A 15706-nucleotide genomic window follows, 5' to 3' on the forward strand; every position below is an offset into this window, starting at 1 on the left:
TAGACCTAGGTCAAGGTAGGCGGACTGTTAGTGAATGTCCTTTGATGACAATATTCTTATATTTTAGGATAATATTGACTACCGATAGTACCAAAGAGTTAAGGTCATGGCAAGCTATCTTAGGAAGAAATCCTCATGAAGCAGGTTTTCCACTCACAGGATGAATCATAAAAAATCAACATCTATTTCATAGAAAATAGGAAATATTTAATGTATATAAATTTATTTGCCTTGGCAATTATTTATTTACAATTAATGATTGATACCAGCAATTGAGGTAAAAATATACATGAGGTATAAATATAATATTTAAATGCAATATTATACTTTATTTCCATTGGCAAGATAACAATGAAGAAAATACTGCGGTATTCGACGAATAAGCTTGATGCATCTTTTTTCTCCTTTTTCCCTTCTTTTTTTTTTATGAAGATGCACTATGTTATTATGCAGCAGTGATGTGATTAAATGTGCATAAAAATATTAAAAAGTCAGGTAATTTCAAGAGTGGGGAGTCAGAAGTACAATCATATTTGTTTTCATTCCGTTTTAAGGATCCTTTTGATCCTCGTTTTTCAGAGTGTGGTTTTGGGCCAGCAGCAGGGCCATTCCTGAGGCTCATTAGAAATGCAGAATCTCAGGCCCACCTGAGCCTGCTGAATCAGAGTCTGCATTTTAATAAGATCCCCAGGCGATTGGTGCATGTTAAAGTTAAACTTGGAGAAGCGCTGCTTTGGGTGATACATCGCCATTCACTCTTGTGTCCCTCTCATACTTTCCAGACACGTGGGGTCCTATCTCTGGAACCCGACCAGTGTTTAGCTGGATTTCATTAAACTTCACTAATGATCTTGTTGATGCATATAAAGTAACCCAGCATAGGAGGTTAAATTTAAGATGCTACAGCAGAAGTGAATTTGTTTTGTTCACAAAGCATTGCCCAAATGGTAAATTACAGATTTGCTGCCACCTTTTCAGGTCGACGGGAGAATGAAAAATTCCTAGGTCATAATTCAACAGGATGATTTTTCCTTGCACCATACCAAACTCATATATAGCTATTTTATTCTTCTCAATACAATAATTGCACCTTGTCGATAACAGAAAATATTACATATATGCACATGATACCAAAAAATACCTGAAAAAAACTCTTGTTTTTTTTTTTTTCTTCTTCAACATCCATTGTTAAATCAGATATCAATCTGTTATGGACAACTAAAGTAAAATCCCTCCCTGAAACCAAACAAGAAGTAAGTTATTCTTCTCTCAACTGTAATAACTGTTGTTATTACAATAAAAAAACCAACTTAAATCCAATAGCAATTGGTTAAAGAGAGTCCATTTGCTTAGCTTGTACAACCATAAATAAGGCTGGATCAAACGCATAGGTAGCTTGAAATTTCTAATGAAGAAACATACAATTAATAAACCTGATTATATTTTCTAAAGCTAATTAAAGAACATAGTTTTGGTCTTATTGTAGTTAAAAACCCTGTCTTTTGAATCAGAAAACTTTAATGAATTATATTATAAGAGTGTAACACATAGCAAAATATGAATTCCCTGAAGCTGTAATGATCCAGGACTCTTGAATTGAATGACCTTCATCTCCCTTTGTGTGAAGTCCAGACTTAAATTCAGTGCAATACATTGGTAAGAAAATGCCGATTAACCGTGACCAAATGGGTCACTGGTCAGATAAAAGGACATTTAACAACATTATGAAATGTATTTATGAAAACGAGAGACAACACAGAGGCTCCCTTTGGCTGTGAATATGGAAAGGCTATTGTACTATCTGCAATTCTGCTGGGGGGAAATACCACTTCCGTTTCAGTCACTGGCACTGACTGCAGGGGTCCACTGAGGTCTGATATTTCATCGAAATTGCATCTGGCTGGGCTTTGAATTTGGTGATGACTTGTCACCCACTGCTTTGCTTTAAAGAGTAGTAAATATCATTTCCCTGTTTTTTTCCCCAACATTCTACTTTCAGTTTTTGAATAACAGAAACAAACTATTGATATATGAGAACCTCTTAATTGTGTTTTCCTTTGGTTAGCTGATCTTTGGTTAGACATCAGGGCAGTTTCACACCTTGGGGCTAGCAGCAGGCTCCGTGCAGCTGGGAGGACAGTGGGAAGACGGGGCCCAGAGCCACCTGGATAGAACAAGGTGAGGAAAGGACTCACCGAGTCAGACAAGGTCTTTTTTTGAAACATTCGATTCCATATAAAATCGGTATTTTATCTATATATATACAGTAAAGATGGAGATGCACACACATGTGTGCATATGCTGTACACACATTTATTTACAGTTAAGAATATGCTTCTTAGAAGCCTTTAAATAGCAAATTAGGTAATACGCAAGACACAATCCATTTAATTTTAAGTATCATAGATAAATGTTCAGGTTTTAAAAAATATATTAGGGATATAGCCGTCTCCAGGAAGGCTAGGAAAGTTTTCAGAAATTCTAGCATCTTCAACATTCTGATTTTTCCATGTCTCTGTTTTTAAGATTCACCATGTCCATCAGCTCCTCTTCACCTTGCTCTCTCGCACACACTCTGCCACGAGCATTCGCTGTAGCTTCCTCTTCCCTGAGTTTGAGGTCATGCTGGGGGAAATCTCAGATTTTAGTTTCTGGACCCTCAGCAATGAGGGGCTGGAAAGAGTTTCTAATCCTGGCAACTTTCACTGCACACAGCTGCCCAAAGCCTTTGCTGTACCATTCGGGGGAGCGGCCTCTGCAGCGAAAGAAAGCAGAAGGGAAATGGGAATGTTTTTTCCCCAAATCACAGTGACTTGTCATGGCAGACAGGGCTGGCCCTGGGCTATGAGGACTGGTGGATTCACATACAACCAGGGATGCCACCTCCAGTTCTAGGGGACCTCATTCTGTCACCAGGTGCCTTCAAAATGTCTTGGCTACCAAGTACTCACACTGTCTGTTCAGTATTCAATGGATGCTTAAAAATGATATCAACTCAGGGGTGGGGAACCTGTGGCCCTAAGACCACATATGGCTTTCTAGGTCCTTAAGTGCAGCCTTTTGACAGAATCCAAATTTTACAGAGCCAATTTATTTTTATTTTTATTTTTATTAACACTTCTTTTTTTTTTCAGACAGAGTCTCACTTTGTTGCCCTCAGAAGAGTGCCATGGCGTCATAGCTCACAGCAACCTCAAACTCTTGCCCTGAAGTGATTCTCTTGCCTCAGCCTCCCAAGCGGCTGGGACTACAGGTGCCCACCACAACACCTGGCTATTTTTGGTTGTAGTTGTCATTGTTGTCTAGCGGGCCCAGGCTGCGTTCGAACCTGCCAGCTCCAATGTATGTGGCTGGCGCCCTAGCTGCTGAGCTACAGGTGCTGAACCATATTTTTATTAACACATTTTTGTCTTTTACATTTTTATTTTGCTTTTAAAATCAGTGTATTTAAAATACCAAAGATTAAAATAAGTTTCAACAAGGTAATCTTCCACAGATTCACCAGCACAATTAGAACATTAGTAAGCCATAAGGGCTAAATTGACGGCTGCTACACTCAGGATTTAGCTCTAACTTCCCCTGCACGAGTCTGGTTGGTGAGAGTTTATGGGGGTTGAGTACACCAGTCTGTGATCAGCTTTGGACAAAGATGCTTTGTGTTTGTTTGAAGAGGAATTTGTGCATAGCTGCACAGCTCCATAGTAGTTTTCCATTCTGTCTGCTTAACTGCCCATCAAATTAAAGAAGATCAAGAGAACACAAGAGAAAGAAAACAGGTTTTTTAATGAGGATTGGGAATTGCAATATTAACTTGTTTCTGCTAAAGATAAGATGATTTGCTTGTTTTATGATACTGCAATATCAACATTAAAGAAATTCAATGGCCATCAGCATTATAATACTCATAAGGACCACAAATATATATATATATATATATATATTTTTTGTAGAGACAGAGTCTCACTTTACCGCCTTCAGTAGAGTGCCATGATGTCACAGGACTCACAGCAATCTCTAGCTCTTGGGCTTCTGTGATTCTCCTGCCTCAGCCTCCCGAGCAGCTGGGATTACAGGCGCCTGCCACAATACCCGGCTATTTTTTGGTTGCAGTTCAGCCGGGGCTGGGTTTGAACCCGCCACCCTCAGTATAATGGGGCCAGCGCCCTAATCACTGAGCCACAGGCGCCACCCAGGACCACAAATATTTTAAATCAGAGGGAAAGGTTGTATTGTAGAAGTTAAAAGATGAAAAGCAAAAGCAAAGACAGTTCTTTAAAGCAGCAATAAGACTAGGAAATGACGCTACTGAAGCAACTTATTAAGTAGCTTATTAAAAAAAGGAAGCAATTTAATGATGCAGAAATTGTGAAAGAATACATCATTGAAGTTGTAGGATGCTTAGACCCTGATAACGCTGCCTCTTTTAAGGAGAACCATAACTGATTGGTAGCATAAATTAGCCTTCCATTTAACAGAATTTCATGTAATCCTTCAAAAGGAAAATATAAAATGTTCAGTTACTTTGGATGAATCAATTCATACTACCGACACAGCACAGCTTTTATACTTCACTCCGGTCATAACAGAAGATTTTCTTGGCTATGAAGAGTTACTTACTTTGGGTGCTCTTGGGAATAGAACACAAACAATAGATATCTTCAACAACTTTCAAGATAAACGTCATGAAGTTGGAGTGAATTTGGTAAATTGAGTAAATATATGTGCAGATGGTGCACCTTCCATGACAGGAAAACATGAAGGTTTATTGTATAGATAAGAAAATAGTATTAACAGATTCAGATGTTTTCATTTCTTTTCACTGTGCCTTGCATCAGCAAAGTCTCTGTGGCACTATTTTAAGTGGCACTTGGTAGTAGGTTATAAGTATTGTTAACTATATTTGTGCAAATGCAACATGGCATCATCTTCATACCATGCTAAAGTTGAAGGATGAGGTATTTAGTGTGGAGCTTCTGTATCATTCTAAATTATGCTGGCTGTTGCAGGGACAGGTATTAGCTAACATTTTATCTCTCTGAGAACAGATAGTTACATTTTGTGAAGAAAAGACACAACAAAGTGAATTATTGCAAGATGATTTCTATAGGAATATAGCATTTCTGTGTGATACCATGTTAAATCAAAACTACTTGAATTAACTGCTTTGCAAGGTAAAACCAAATCTATATGTGATGTGTGGCAAACATTCCAAGCATTTTGAAAAAAGCCATCTTCTTTTCAAAACACTTCTTTAAAAGGACATTCTGGCTGAACATTTTCCCCAGTTAGCAAAGCCACTGATGAATAGGATGTGTGTGAATCATCTGAAGAATACACAGCTGTTACAGGTCTATTAATTAAAGAATACAAGGAGAGATTCCTTGACATTCAGAATCATGACATCACACTCAAATTAGCATCTCAGCCTCACCTAGTTGGTATCACCAAGACACCTAAAGCACTACAGATGGAACTGAGTGGTGATCTCTCAGTACATGACATTTAAAGCCATTGTCTGATGCTAAGAAAGATCCAATGGGAATATGGAAAAATGCTGCAGAATACTCACATCTTCAGCAATATGCCTGAAAAATACTTTCTTGTTTTGCAGCCACCTATTGCTGTGAATCTACCTTCTCCTGCCTCACTCAAATCAAGACATCCTTAGGACACAAATGCCTGATCCCCATCTAGAGGATCAACTGAAAATGGAGACCTCCCATGTTGCAACCAAATATTCAACGCTTTCCAACAAAAAGCAGACACAACAAAGTCATTAAAAGGCTTGTTAACTTTAAAATTAACAAGTAGCTTTCATTTTTGAAATTATTAATTACCTAGTAGTTAGATTTTTACAAAGTAATGAGCATTTTAAGTATATCTAATTGAAGTTTCTTGAATATGGCCTTATTTGATTACAACTAAATTAACATGGCCATCCAACGCAAAAAGGTTCCCCACCTCTGTACCAACTCCTAGGGGTAAATATAGAATTTACTGAGAAAACTCAATTTATATCTACCCAGACCAGGAACCTGGTTAATCATCATGAATGCCTCAAAGAGGTTGCATTTAAGTCAGTTTCTTCTGGAGAAGGGCAAACAGACTGGGCTGCACATGGGTGAGTCATTAGCACAGCCCACGAGAAGGCAATCGGGATTCGCTGAGCACCAGTGAATCGGGATTCTCTGCACCGTGCTGGGTCGCTTGTGTGTGTTTCTTTTATGGGAGAAACACAGACATATAAATGGCTTAAAACAGAAAATAAAGCAAAGCAAAGGGCTAAAGGAAAAATGTCTGAATTTCGGGACACAGGGAGAGAGAGCAGGGAGGCATAGGTAATCATTCATGAAAGCAGGTTCATGGCAATGAGGAGAACAGTACGGTGAAATAAGAATCAGGGCCCTGGAGAACCTGCCCCAGAGAACTCTGGAGACCCGCACCTGCCATCTCGGGAATTAGCACTTACTTCAGGTCTATCCTGGAGATGTGGGTCAGTCTTGACTTGCCAGAGCCACATGGTTCTATCAAGTACTGGGAATCCATCACCACGGCCCGTACTCCGCCCAGGAGCAGGGCTTCCTCGTGCTCCACAGAGAGGGACACCAGGGTGCACATTCCTTTGGGCAAATCAGTCTTCCAAGTCCTGAAGCAAAACAGCCCACACCACAGAGTTATGGCTGAGAGAGAGAGAACCACGCACACAGAGCTGAGAGAGAAAGAAAACCCTGCACACAGAGCCAAGGTTCACGTGTATATTTTCCTGTCAAAACCCTGGGCTCCAATTCCAATGCCAGTTACTTGGATTAAGCTAATGGTTTCCACAAGCTTGTGTAAAGTGTATATAGCACAGTTCGAAGCAAGGACATCAGCTCCTGGACTCAGAGGCCAGAAAATGGTCTTGCAGCTTTCAGGTCTGCATTTGGAACCCCCAACTGGGGCTCAGCCCTGTTCCGCTGCCACAGCTCCTGCCTGTTATGGGAGAGGGATTTTACAGTTCAGGAATTAGGACTCACTCAGGGAATTTATTCAGCAGACACCTGGTAAGCACACAGATGAGCCAGGCTCCGCCACCCAAACCACGAAGATACACACAGCCTAGTAGGAAAAACTGGCAACTCTGAAAAGGAGTCTAAAAACACTGTGGCTAGTGCAGTGATAAGGCTATGCATGGTGGGCTCTGGGACCACGTGGGAACCCTGGGGGCAGCATCCCGGAGGAGGTGGTGCTGGATCCAAGTCTTCCAGGGTAAGTGAACCAGCGATGCTTAGCTTGAAGAAAACAAAAGACAGGAGGTTTGACAATTAAGTTCATGAATTCATCCTAGGAAAAGTGCTATGTACCTCACTGCTGAATATCACTATGGTCACCAGATGGCCAAGGGGGGTACTTTGAAGGTGACGGTAGTGATATTCAGCAATGAGGTATATAGGGATTTTCCTAGAATGACTTCATGAACTTAACTGTCAGACCTTGTATGTGGACCTGCTAATTATCTTCAAATGTTTGAGAGGTTCTTGCATGGGAGAAGATCTAAACAGGGTCAATTTGACTCCAGAGGGCAGAGGGACAGGAAGGCACCTTTTGGATCAGCATGGAGGAGAGATGTCCAACAATGTGCACTGCCCCAAGTGGCCAGGAGTCAGGAGCCACGAGAGCATCTGTGGGGTAATCTCGACTTCTCCTTGCTACTGCAGGGATCTATAATAACAGGATGCCTTATTAGAATTCCTGTTACTTCCTTCACAAATCCTAGTCCTTCTCTCAGGTGACTCCGTCATAATTTCCATATGTCCTACCACACCAGGAAGTGAAAACACTATACACATCCCACAGAAGCTTGGGAAGGACCCAGCCCCACACAGGTGCTCAGCAACTTCCCAGTGGCTATGGCCACTCTCTTCCCACGCTTGACAGCAAGATAAACAGTGAAGACTGGAAGTCGTAAAGATTTGGGTAATAAAATGGGAACATCTTCAGAAACTCTCTCCCGAGGAGGTAGAGATGGATTTTATATGAGAAACAAACACGGTCAACCTGGAAGGTGACCAGCCTCATATGTGCGGGCCTAGATGGCGATGTTCTGCAGACAGGATGCGTCTCAACCTGGGACGTCCTCACCATGCTCGTCACTCTCCACCTTCTCTTATCACACACATAAAGAATTCCTGTGGGCAGGAACCAGGTCTGGCTCATTGTCAGCCCTCTGGAGAGGCTCATGGTCTATGTACCTTCTCCCCACGCCTCGGATCAAATATCACTTCAGTGAGACGCAGCCCTGACAATGACATTTAAATTCTCTCCTCTCACATCTCACTTACTCACTCTGAGGATTAGTAAACCCGTCTTCCATTTTTTATAGTTTACTGACTTTCTCTCCCCCCTACAATATGACCCCCCAGAGAGTAGGGTAGTGGTTAGTTGTGTTCACTGCTGCATCTCCAGCGCCTATGACAGGGCCTGGCACAAGGCAGTGATGGAATGTCACTCTAATCAACAGCAGGTGGGGGGAACCGCCGGACCAATGGAAGGAGGGAGGTTTCCAGGCATAGCCTCCAGCCCGCAGGCTCCTCTGGAGTAAGGCAAGAGACGCACTATGTCACGGTGCCAGGCCTGTGGCTGCCATCCTGCAAGAACTGTTCAACTATTCAATTTTCTGTGAGAGTGGAGGTGTGAAGGTTAACTCCCCAAGATGACTGATGTCCCAAGGACTAGGGTGATAAAGCCACCCTTATAACTGCCCACATTCTCTACCAGGATCCCAAGGATGCTGAAACACACATATATTTAGGGAAAACTGACCTTTAAAAGTCAAGGTTCCAAGGACCAATTCCAGAGGCATAAAGAGCCCATGTGAAAAGCAACCTTTAGTGTGCCATCAAAACTAGTTTCATAAAGAAACTCTTTAAAATATACATTAGGGAATTTCATTAGTGGTTCTTTTTATGCTGCTGATCTGTGAGATGAATCAAGGTTTGCCAAGGTTTTAATTTAAAAAAAAAAGGATACATTGGCCTAATGACATTTTATGTGAATTCTTTAGTATCCCCAATCCCTGTTCTTTCTGATGCAATACTACATTTGGAAAATTGTGCAGACTTCCTATTGTTGGTTCCAAACCTAGAGAACAGGGGTCTGGAACTCAACCCACCAATCAATCAGAAGTAATATTTCAATGGCAGATGCAAGACTTAGCAAGCTTTGTGAGGACCCGAAATCTGATGATGTGTCCAAGTGTCTCAGCATGTTGGACCTTCAGGGTTGTGCCAAGGTTTCCAAGTATGGTAATTAGTTAGGAACATTTAAAATTACCCAGATGAGTTTTGAAGTTGTATGTGCCACAAGCCTTGAAAGTTACACAAACTGAAGACTTGCTTTCCCAGGGTGAGGGGAGGCAAAACAGAGAGAAAAGCCAGATAAATTGGTTGCGAGTGCAGCTGGGCAAACAGCAGCTCTGCTTGGGCTTCTGTTCTGAGGAAATGAGCAGTATTTATGGCCTGATAACCTGTGTGCTCCACAAGGGGAGGTCCACAGGGGTCCTAGGGAGCTGGGCACAAAACACAGCGAAGGCGAACCTCCCCGAGGGCAGCAAGGGCCGGTTTAGTGTTCCCAGGGAAGCTGGACGTAGGTGGGAGAACTCCACGAAGTGCTGATATCTCCAGCTCTCCTCCTGCTTGTGGAACAGAATATCATAAACCCCAGAGTTGGGCTTACCTGAGAACCACAAAGTCTCTGGAAGGATGGGGGGCCATGCTGTTCAACACGTACTGGTAGATTTCTGTCTGTCTGTCCAGAGTTTCCACAACCTTCCACTGCACAAAGTCCTCATCCCACAGGTGGCGCTCTCTCAGCACACGATTCAAGACCACGGATGGGGGTGCTTCCACCTCTGCAGAGGCCTTCCACAGCTTCAGCGGGCTCCCATCACCCACCTGGGGGAAGACAGCACTGTCAGAAGCTGACGAGGCCATTGGGTCTAACAAAAACCTACCATACTTTGTCGGGGGTTCACTGTCACTGTCACTGATGATGTGAGTTGAAAGAGTGATGCTACTTACCTCAAGTTTAACATTTACAAAGTTTAATCCTTAAGATTAAAAGAATAATGATGATGAAAATAATAACTACCAACACGCAAGGCACTTACTGTGTGGCAGGCACCGTTTTAACCCATTTGATTATCAAATAGCCCTTCTCTGATCACGGTACTTGATTAATGCTTGTTTTGCAAATGAGGAAACTGAGGCATAGAGACATGTGTGTGACCCAGCTAAGGGCCGACAGGACTGGGATCCAGCCATTGGCTCTGCACAGCACCCTGATGACACACAACAGGTTGGTGAGTGGTCTCTAGACTATGCCTTTGAAAGGTACAGATGCCTTACCGCCTAGGTGTGTGCCAAGTAAAAACAAATTCCTGGTTTCGAGATGTGACTTTTTGAAGGTAATTTTTTTCCATCCTCTGAGATTACCTTTTTGAAAGCAAGATCTGTATTGTCCATGCTGGGGCACACGACCCATCCTTTGAACTTCTCTTTGGCTTCCTTCTGGAGGCTCTGGATGAGATGTTCCAGGTAAGTGTGGAAAGTCGCCCCACTCTCCTCCAGCTGTGCCCCCAAGTCTTCCAGGGTTGGTGCATGGATCTCAGCTTCCATATAGGAGCTACGGGACTGGGCCACCATCTCATGTGGGACCTGGACCAACAGATACAAGCAAGAGCCACATACTGAAATTAATAGAGAAAACAAAACCTCTTCACCAACAAACCAGGTCTGAGCAACAGGCTGAGGGCCGCAGGGATGGAGATGTTTTTCTTAAGATCAGTGCCAAGGCCAAGAGGGGCCTTCCTGAAGTCAGGAAATACAAATATGTGTCTGAGGCTATATTTATCATTCAAAACATTGCGGTGACTTCCCATTCATTTTTTCCATTCTCCTTTTATTTTACTTTCAATGTCTTTTTATTCCATTTGGCAAAATGTAGGCTCAGACAACTTTACCCACTGTGAAGAGACTTAAAGCACATAGACTTGCTAAAGGAAACATAAAAAATGGCTTAGGAATAGCTTTACCTTTTTAGCACACTTTCCCCAATTGCACCACAAAAAGGTGTATCAGAAGTTGGACTTGCCTCTTTGACATATCTGCGGCTATATTCATAAGCCATCATTGGTTCTTAGCCACAAGGACTGCTCAATATCGCATACACTCCTGCACAGATGCTGAACCTAATCGTGTCCCGAGGTAAAATCAAATATAATTGTAATTGGCTGACTGGCCTTGAAGCTGACAATGGCAGGTGACAACTGTTTGCATGAAAACCGTCAGTAGGGTAAGCGCGAGTGTCTTGATCAAAGCCTCCAGTGATTTCTAGCCAGCTCCTCACATTTCTTGCAGGCAAAGACCAGACCTATAGAGTGTACTATTGTCATTATAGCATCAGGAACAAACAGATAGAAACCATAAATGTAGCAACCGTCCCAAGCGTCTCATCTAGTTCCAAAAGCTACAAGGGAGGCAGTGGTTAGAGCCTTTCGCTCACCTCAAAGAGCCTGTCGCATTCCATGATCATGTGTGCCAGCCCCTGGGCTGCGGCCAGGTTCTCGTTGAGGTCCTTTTGATCAGGCTTCCCAGTGGCATATTTCTTCTGGATGACTCTGTAATTGAATGTGAGTGTGCTCAGCAGATCCCACACCAAAGAGCTTGTCACAGTCCCCAGCACATCCCTTTTGTTTTCTGTTCATACCCAGATGCTCTCCAGATCCTAGGATGTCTCATTTCCAAATAAAAACAGCAACCACACATCCTAGATAGTCCAAGTCAACCTAACCGTCTGTTAGTTCACAGCAAAAAGAAAAAAAAAAAAACTGGAAAAAATACAAGGGCAGGAAGAACCGTGGAACCATGGGGGTGGGAGAGAAAGGAATCTGTTTTTCCAAAGTTTGAAACCAGGCTCCTGTGCTCTAGTTTTAAATCGTATTTTTATTAAAGACTGTAAAATACTACTTTGTATATTTTTTTCCTCCTCCCCTCTCACAACAACAAAACTCCTCGGGCTTTCTGGATCACTTGGATGTTTTTCAATGCTGCTTTGATAATTCCGTGAACCTGAGCCCCGTGACTCAGGGCCTTGGAACACTGTCTGCTTATGAAATGAGGGCTGACAGATCCTGAAGGTGGCCTGAGAATGTGGCAGGTGTTTACTTATTTATTCATTTGATGAACTGTGGGGATGCCTGGTTTGGGATTGTTGTTGGTGCTAAGGAAAACCCACCTGGGAGAGCTTTCTTTCTTCAATAAACTAAGATGAAACAGGGAGGGGGCCAGACACACGGCCAGGTTCATGGGCGTCATCTGATTCTCTTCTACCAAGTTGACGACGTCATTCAGGAAGCACAGCAGCGTCTGCAGGACCTCCCTGTTTTCGTCAGCCAGCAGCAGGATGGCAGCCTGCACGGCCTGCAGCCGCTGTTCCTTGGGAACATCTGAGGAAATGGGTGGCAGTCATTAGAGGAACAGTCACAGGAAGAGCCAGCACAGAGAGAGCATGCAGGCTGCACCGTCCTGACGCGAAGACACCCTCAGAGACTTGGGTAACCCCCACCCGAGCGGCAGCTGGCAGCACAGAAAGGGACTGTGCAGGCCCAGCCTGAATTCCAGGCCCACAGGCTCCACAGCCAGGCAGGGCTTAGGAAGGGCCCCTGGCACCCCGGCCGGTGACCTGCACATTGTGCTCGCTTCTTTGGCATATCTGTGGCTATATGCACAAGCCATCGCTGGCTCTCCTGTCCTAGCTCAGGTAGCTCAGGTTGGTGGCTGGCTGGGGTTCTATCCGCCTGGCTTCCCTCTGGCCCACCCTCCCTGCTGGACAGCATGGGCAGCCCCTCAGGACGCCAGCGGGGCATGGTAAGCCATGAGTGGGGTGGAGCTGGCTGGTCCTCTGGCCTCACTCTGAGAGGCTCAGCTCCTCAATCGGAGGTCTGGTATATCTCCCCTTTCCTACAAGTCTCCCAGGACTTGGTTTGGAGGACACATGTGGAGACCCAGTGTCACCTGCTGCACAACACTGGGGGCTATGGAAATGAGGTTATGCCTGGGAAGGAGGAACCAGGCTCCCTGAGGTTATGGGGAATGTAGGTTCCTCTCCGCCCATTCCCCTGCAGGGTGGTGGGTGTAGGCTATGCAGGCTTCAAAGGGAATCAGTCCCAACAGTATCAAGTGAACTGACAGGCGTTAGGTGCTGCATTTTACTGCCCTCTGTCCCCACCGTGTTTGTTTAGTGATGAGTTGGGTCCGATTCCCTGCCCTCAGTCACGTCACTCTGAAACACACAGTCCGGGAAGTTCACTTCGATTAACACTGTGTCGTCTGTCTTGAGACACCGTGTTGGGGAGCAGCGGTGTCCCCATCAGGGTGGCTGTGCTCCCTTCAGGTGTGAGAAGACAACAAAAGAACTGGCAATTGTGCTTACGTTTTCTCTCATTCACTGAACGAACTGGCTGGGTGTGCTTTATAATGTGCACGGTATATCACAGTACGCCACAGTAGGTTTATATTATCGGAAGTAAATACACTCTCGGGCATTTACTCCTGGCGTGCACGGTGAAGATGCATTTGGAGCTTGCTGCTGGAAAGGGGCTTAGAGTGACCTTCTGCCTGAGCCGTGAGCTCTCCGTCCTCTGCACTGTCAGAGGAGGATCTTCCATCCCAGGGCTGGCCGCACTCCTGGCCTCAGCTAGCAACTCCAAATTCCCGGAAAAGTCTGGCCATGCGCACAGCCTTCTAAAACCTACCCCACCTGCACCACGTGCAAATGTCACGGCAGGTTCACAGAGATGTGCCACTGTGTTAACTTTGGAGCAAAGTCATTTTCTTTTTTCTTGCTTAGGCTGAAGCAGAAACAGATACTACTGATGATTTCAACTTGCAGGAGGCATTATAAATCCTACTTGAGCCACGGGACCGTTTTTAAATATGCTGCTGCAGGCCAGCTGTCTAGTGTGTGTACACTACTTAGATTACTAAATCTCTCTTCTGGACCGAGACTTTTCCCCCTACCATCATTTTTGAAGTGTCCACCTGTCACCTCTATATTTGTCTCAATTTCCTTTCTATGCACTAATACTTCCTCTTTCCCTCAGAAAATATTGTCTGTTCATTATTTTCTACTAAAAATGCTTGACGAAGTCAACTCTCAATTCCTAAAGTCAGCATTCCTTTGGGATCCCACCCTCTTCGACCTTTCTGTTACACCTCACACTGCCCTGGGCCCTGTCCCTCTCTTGGCTCTCAGGAGACTATCTGAGATCAGATCCACTTTTCTAAGTGCTGATAAGTTCTGATCGTGTGGATGGCTGTTGGCACCTTAAAGTCAGCCTCCTGTGGGTTCTGAACAGCTCTTTCCTCCCTGCCCTAAATCAGCTCCCTTCTTCCCATGACCATCCACATTTTCTCAGTCATCAAGCCTTAAACTATGATTAGAGCTGTCTTTGATCCCTCCATCCCTCTCCCTCCTGTACATGGGTAGGCTTCAAGCACTTTCATTACCCACCCACCACTCCATGTGAGTATATGAGTTTGAGGAAAGTTCAAGAAGTGGCACAGATGAAAACAGAAGGGCTTGGAAGGATGCAGGAGGAATGGCCCCTCTGCCCTCGAGACCCTATGTCCAGTCTCACAGCTGGCACTTATTACAGGTAATCCCAAGCCTCAGTTAGCATGGTGGCTCCCTGACCTTCCCTTCTGATCCTGTCCAGTATCCTTCTTATGGATTCCTGGGTCACAAGCACAGTGCTGATGGACTTGACCCTTGTGGAAGACATAGGGTTGGCCACCTGCTCAATATCCCTTCCTCTCCCCTCCCTCCTCCCTAAGAAAAGAGATGCTCTATTGAGGTGTGGGCTGCACCGTAACAGGCAAAGAAAACGAGCCCCTCCCTCAAACCCAGGGGTGACCCATGCTGGCCTGAGCCAGAATGGCAACCTTATTCCTCTGTCCAGTGGTTGGTTTAGGGGAGGAGTTGTAAACCACATCTGGCCAAGAGGACCAAGAAAAATGCTAAGAGCTTATCCCAGGTTTATCTCTCTGATAAAAAGAGACAGGTGCCCAGGGAGATGGGCTTTCATTCTCTTCTTGCCTTTGAATATGATTTGGTGAAGACGCTGTGATCCTGAGCTGTGGCAGCCTCAGAGAAGAGCCGGGAGAAGCCAACTTCAGCCCTGGAATCTCTCGACTATGAAATTACTCCACTACAAAATTATTTCTTGTCATGTGAGGTAATAAAAGATTTAAACAGTAGTTGGTTGGATTTTTGGTTCTGACTTTCCAGCTGAGAACATTATAGCTGGCAAGTACCTCAGCCACACCCCAGGGTTCTCCAGGGCTTAATGAATCAAGTCTAACTCCTTGTCCTAACACTCAAGGTCCTTCCTTGTATGGCCCCCACCTAATTTTTCAGTATCATTTGGTGTCACTTTTGCCACCGAGCCCTCATTGCTCATCTCAACCTCCTTGGATTCTTTTTTTTTTTTTTTTTTGTAACTTTTTAATGTACTTTCTGGTTGCATGGCAAGAATTTATGTTCACGCCTCATCTCCCTCGGCTGTAAGATCACAGAATAAGTCTCACCCACCCATGGGCTCTGCTGCGCTCAGCATAGTGCCCCATCCACTCAGTCAATGTTTGCTCAGCTAAAATAAAGCCCTGCT

The 15706-nt window shown here is 44.3% G+C and overlaps 1 protein-coding gene across 8 annotated transcripts in view; it reads right to left on the bottom strand.

The window, feature by feature from the left end:
• Positions 1 to 413: 413 nt before the first annotated feature.
• The window catches only part of STARD13 (StAR related lipid transfer domain containing 13), a 270950-nt gene continuing 255657 nt past the window's right edge, over positions 414 to 15706 (bottom strand). For all 8 annotated transcript variants that reach the window (XM_053563160.1, XM_053563159.1, XM_053563157.1 and 5 more), the window contains 6 exons: positions 12274 to 12484; positions 11542 to 11656; positions 10473 to 10694; positions 9715 to 9932; positions 6470 to 6646; positions 414 to 2755 (listed from right to left, as the gene is read on the bottom strand). In XM_053563160.1, the coding sequence (XP_053419135.1) occupies positions 2638 to 2755; positions 6470 to 6646; positions 9715 to 9932; positions 10473 to 10694; positions 11542 to 11656; positions 12274 to 12484 (1061 nt within the window). In that variant the 3' untranslated portion in view covers positions 414 to 2637. The remainder of the gene's footprint in view (positions 2756 to 6469; positions 6647 to 9714; positions 9933 to 10472; positions 10695 to 11541; positions 11657 to 12273; positions 12485 to 15706) is intronic.

The sequence above is a fragment of the Nycticebus coucang genome, chromosome 15 (assembly GCF_027406575.1).
Source record: "Nycticebus coucang isolate mNycCou1 chromosome 15, mNycCou1.pri, whole genome shotgun sequence".
In the NCBI taxonomy this organism is placed as follows: Eukaryota; Metazoa; Chordata; class Mammalia; order Primates; family Lorisidae; genus Nycticebus; species Nycticebus coucang.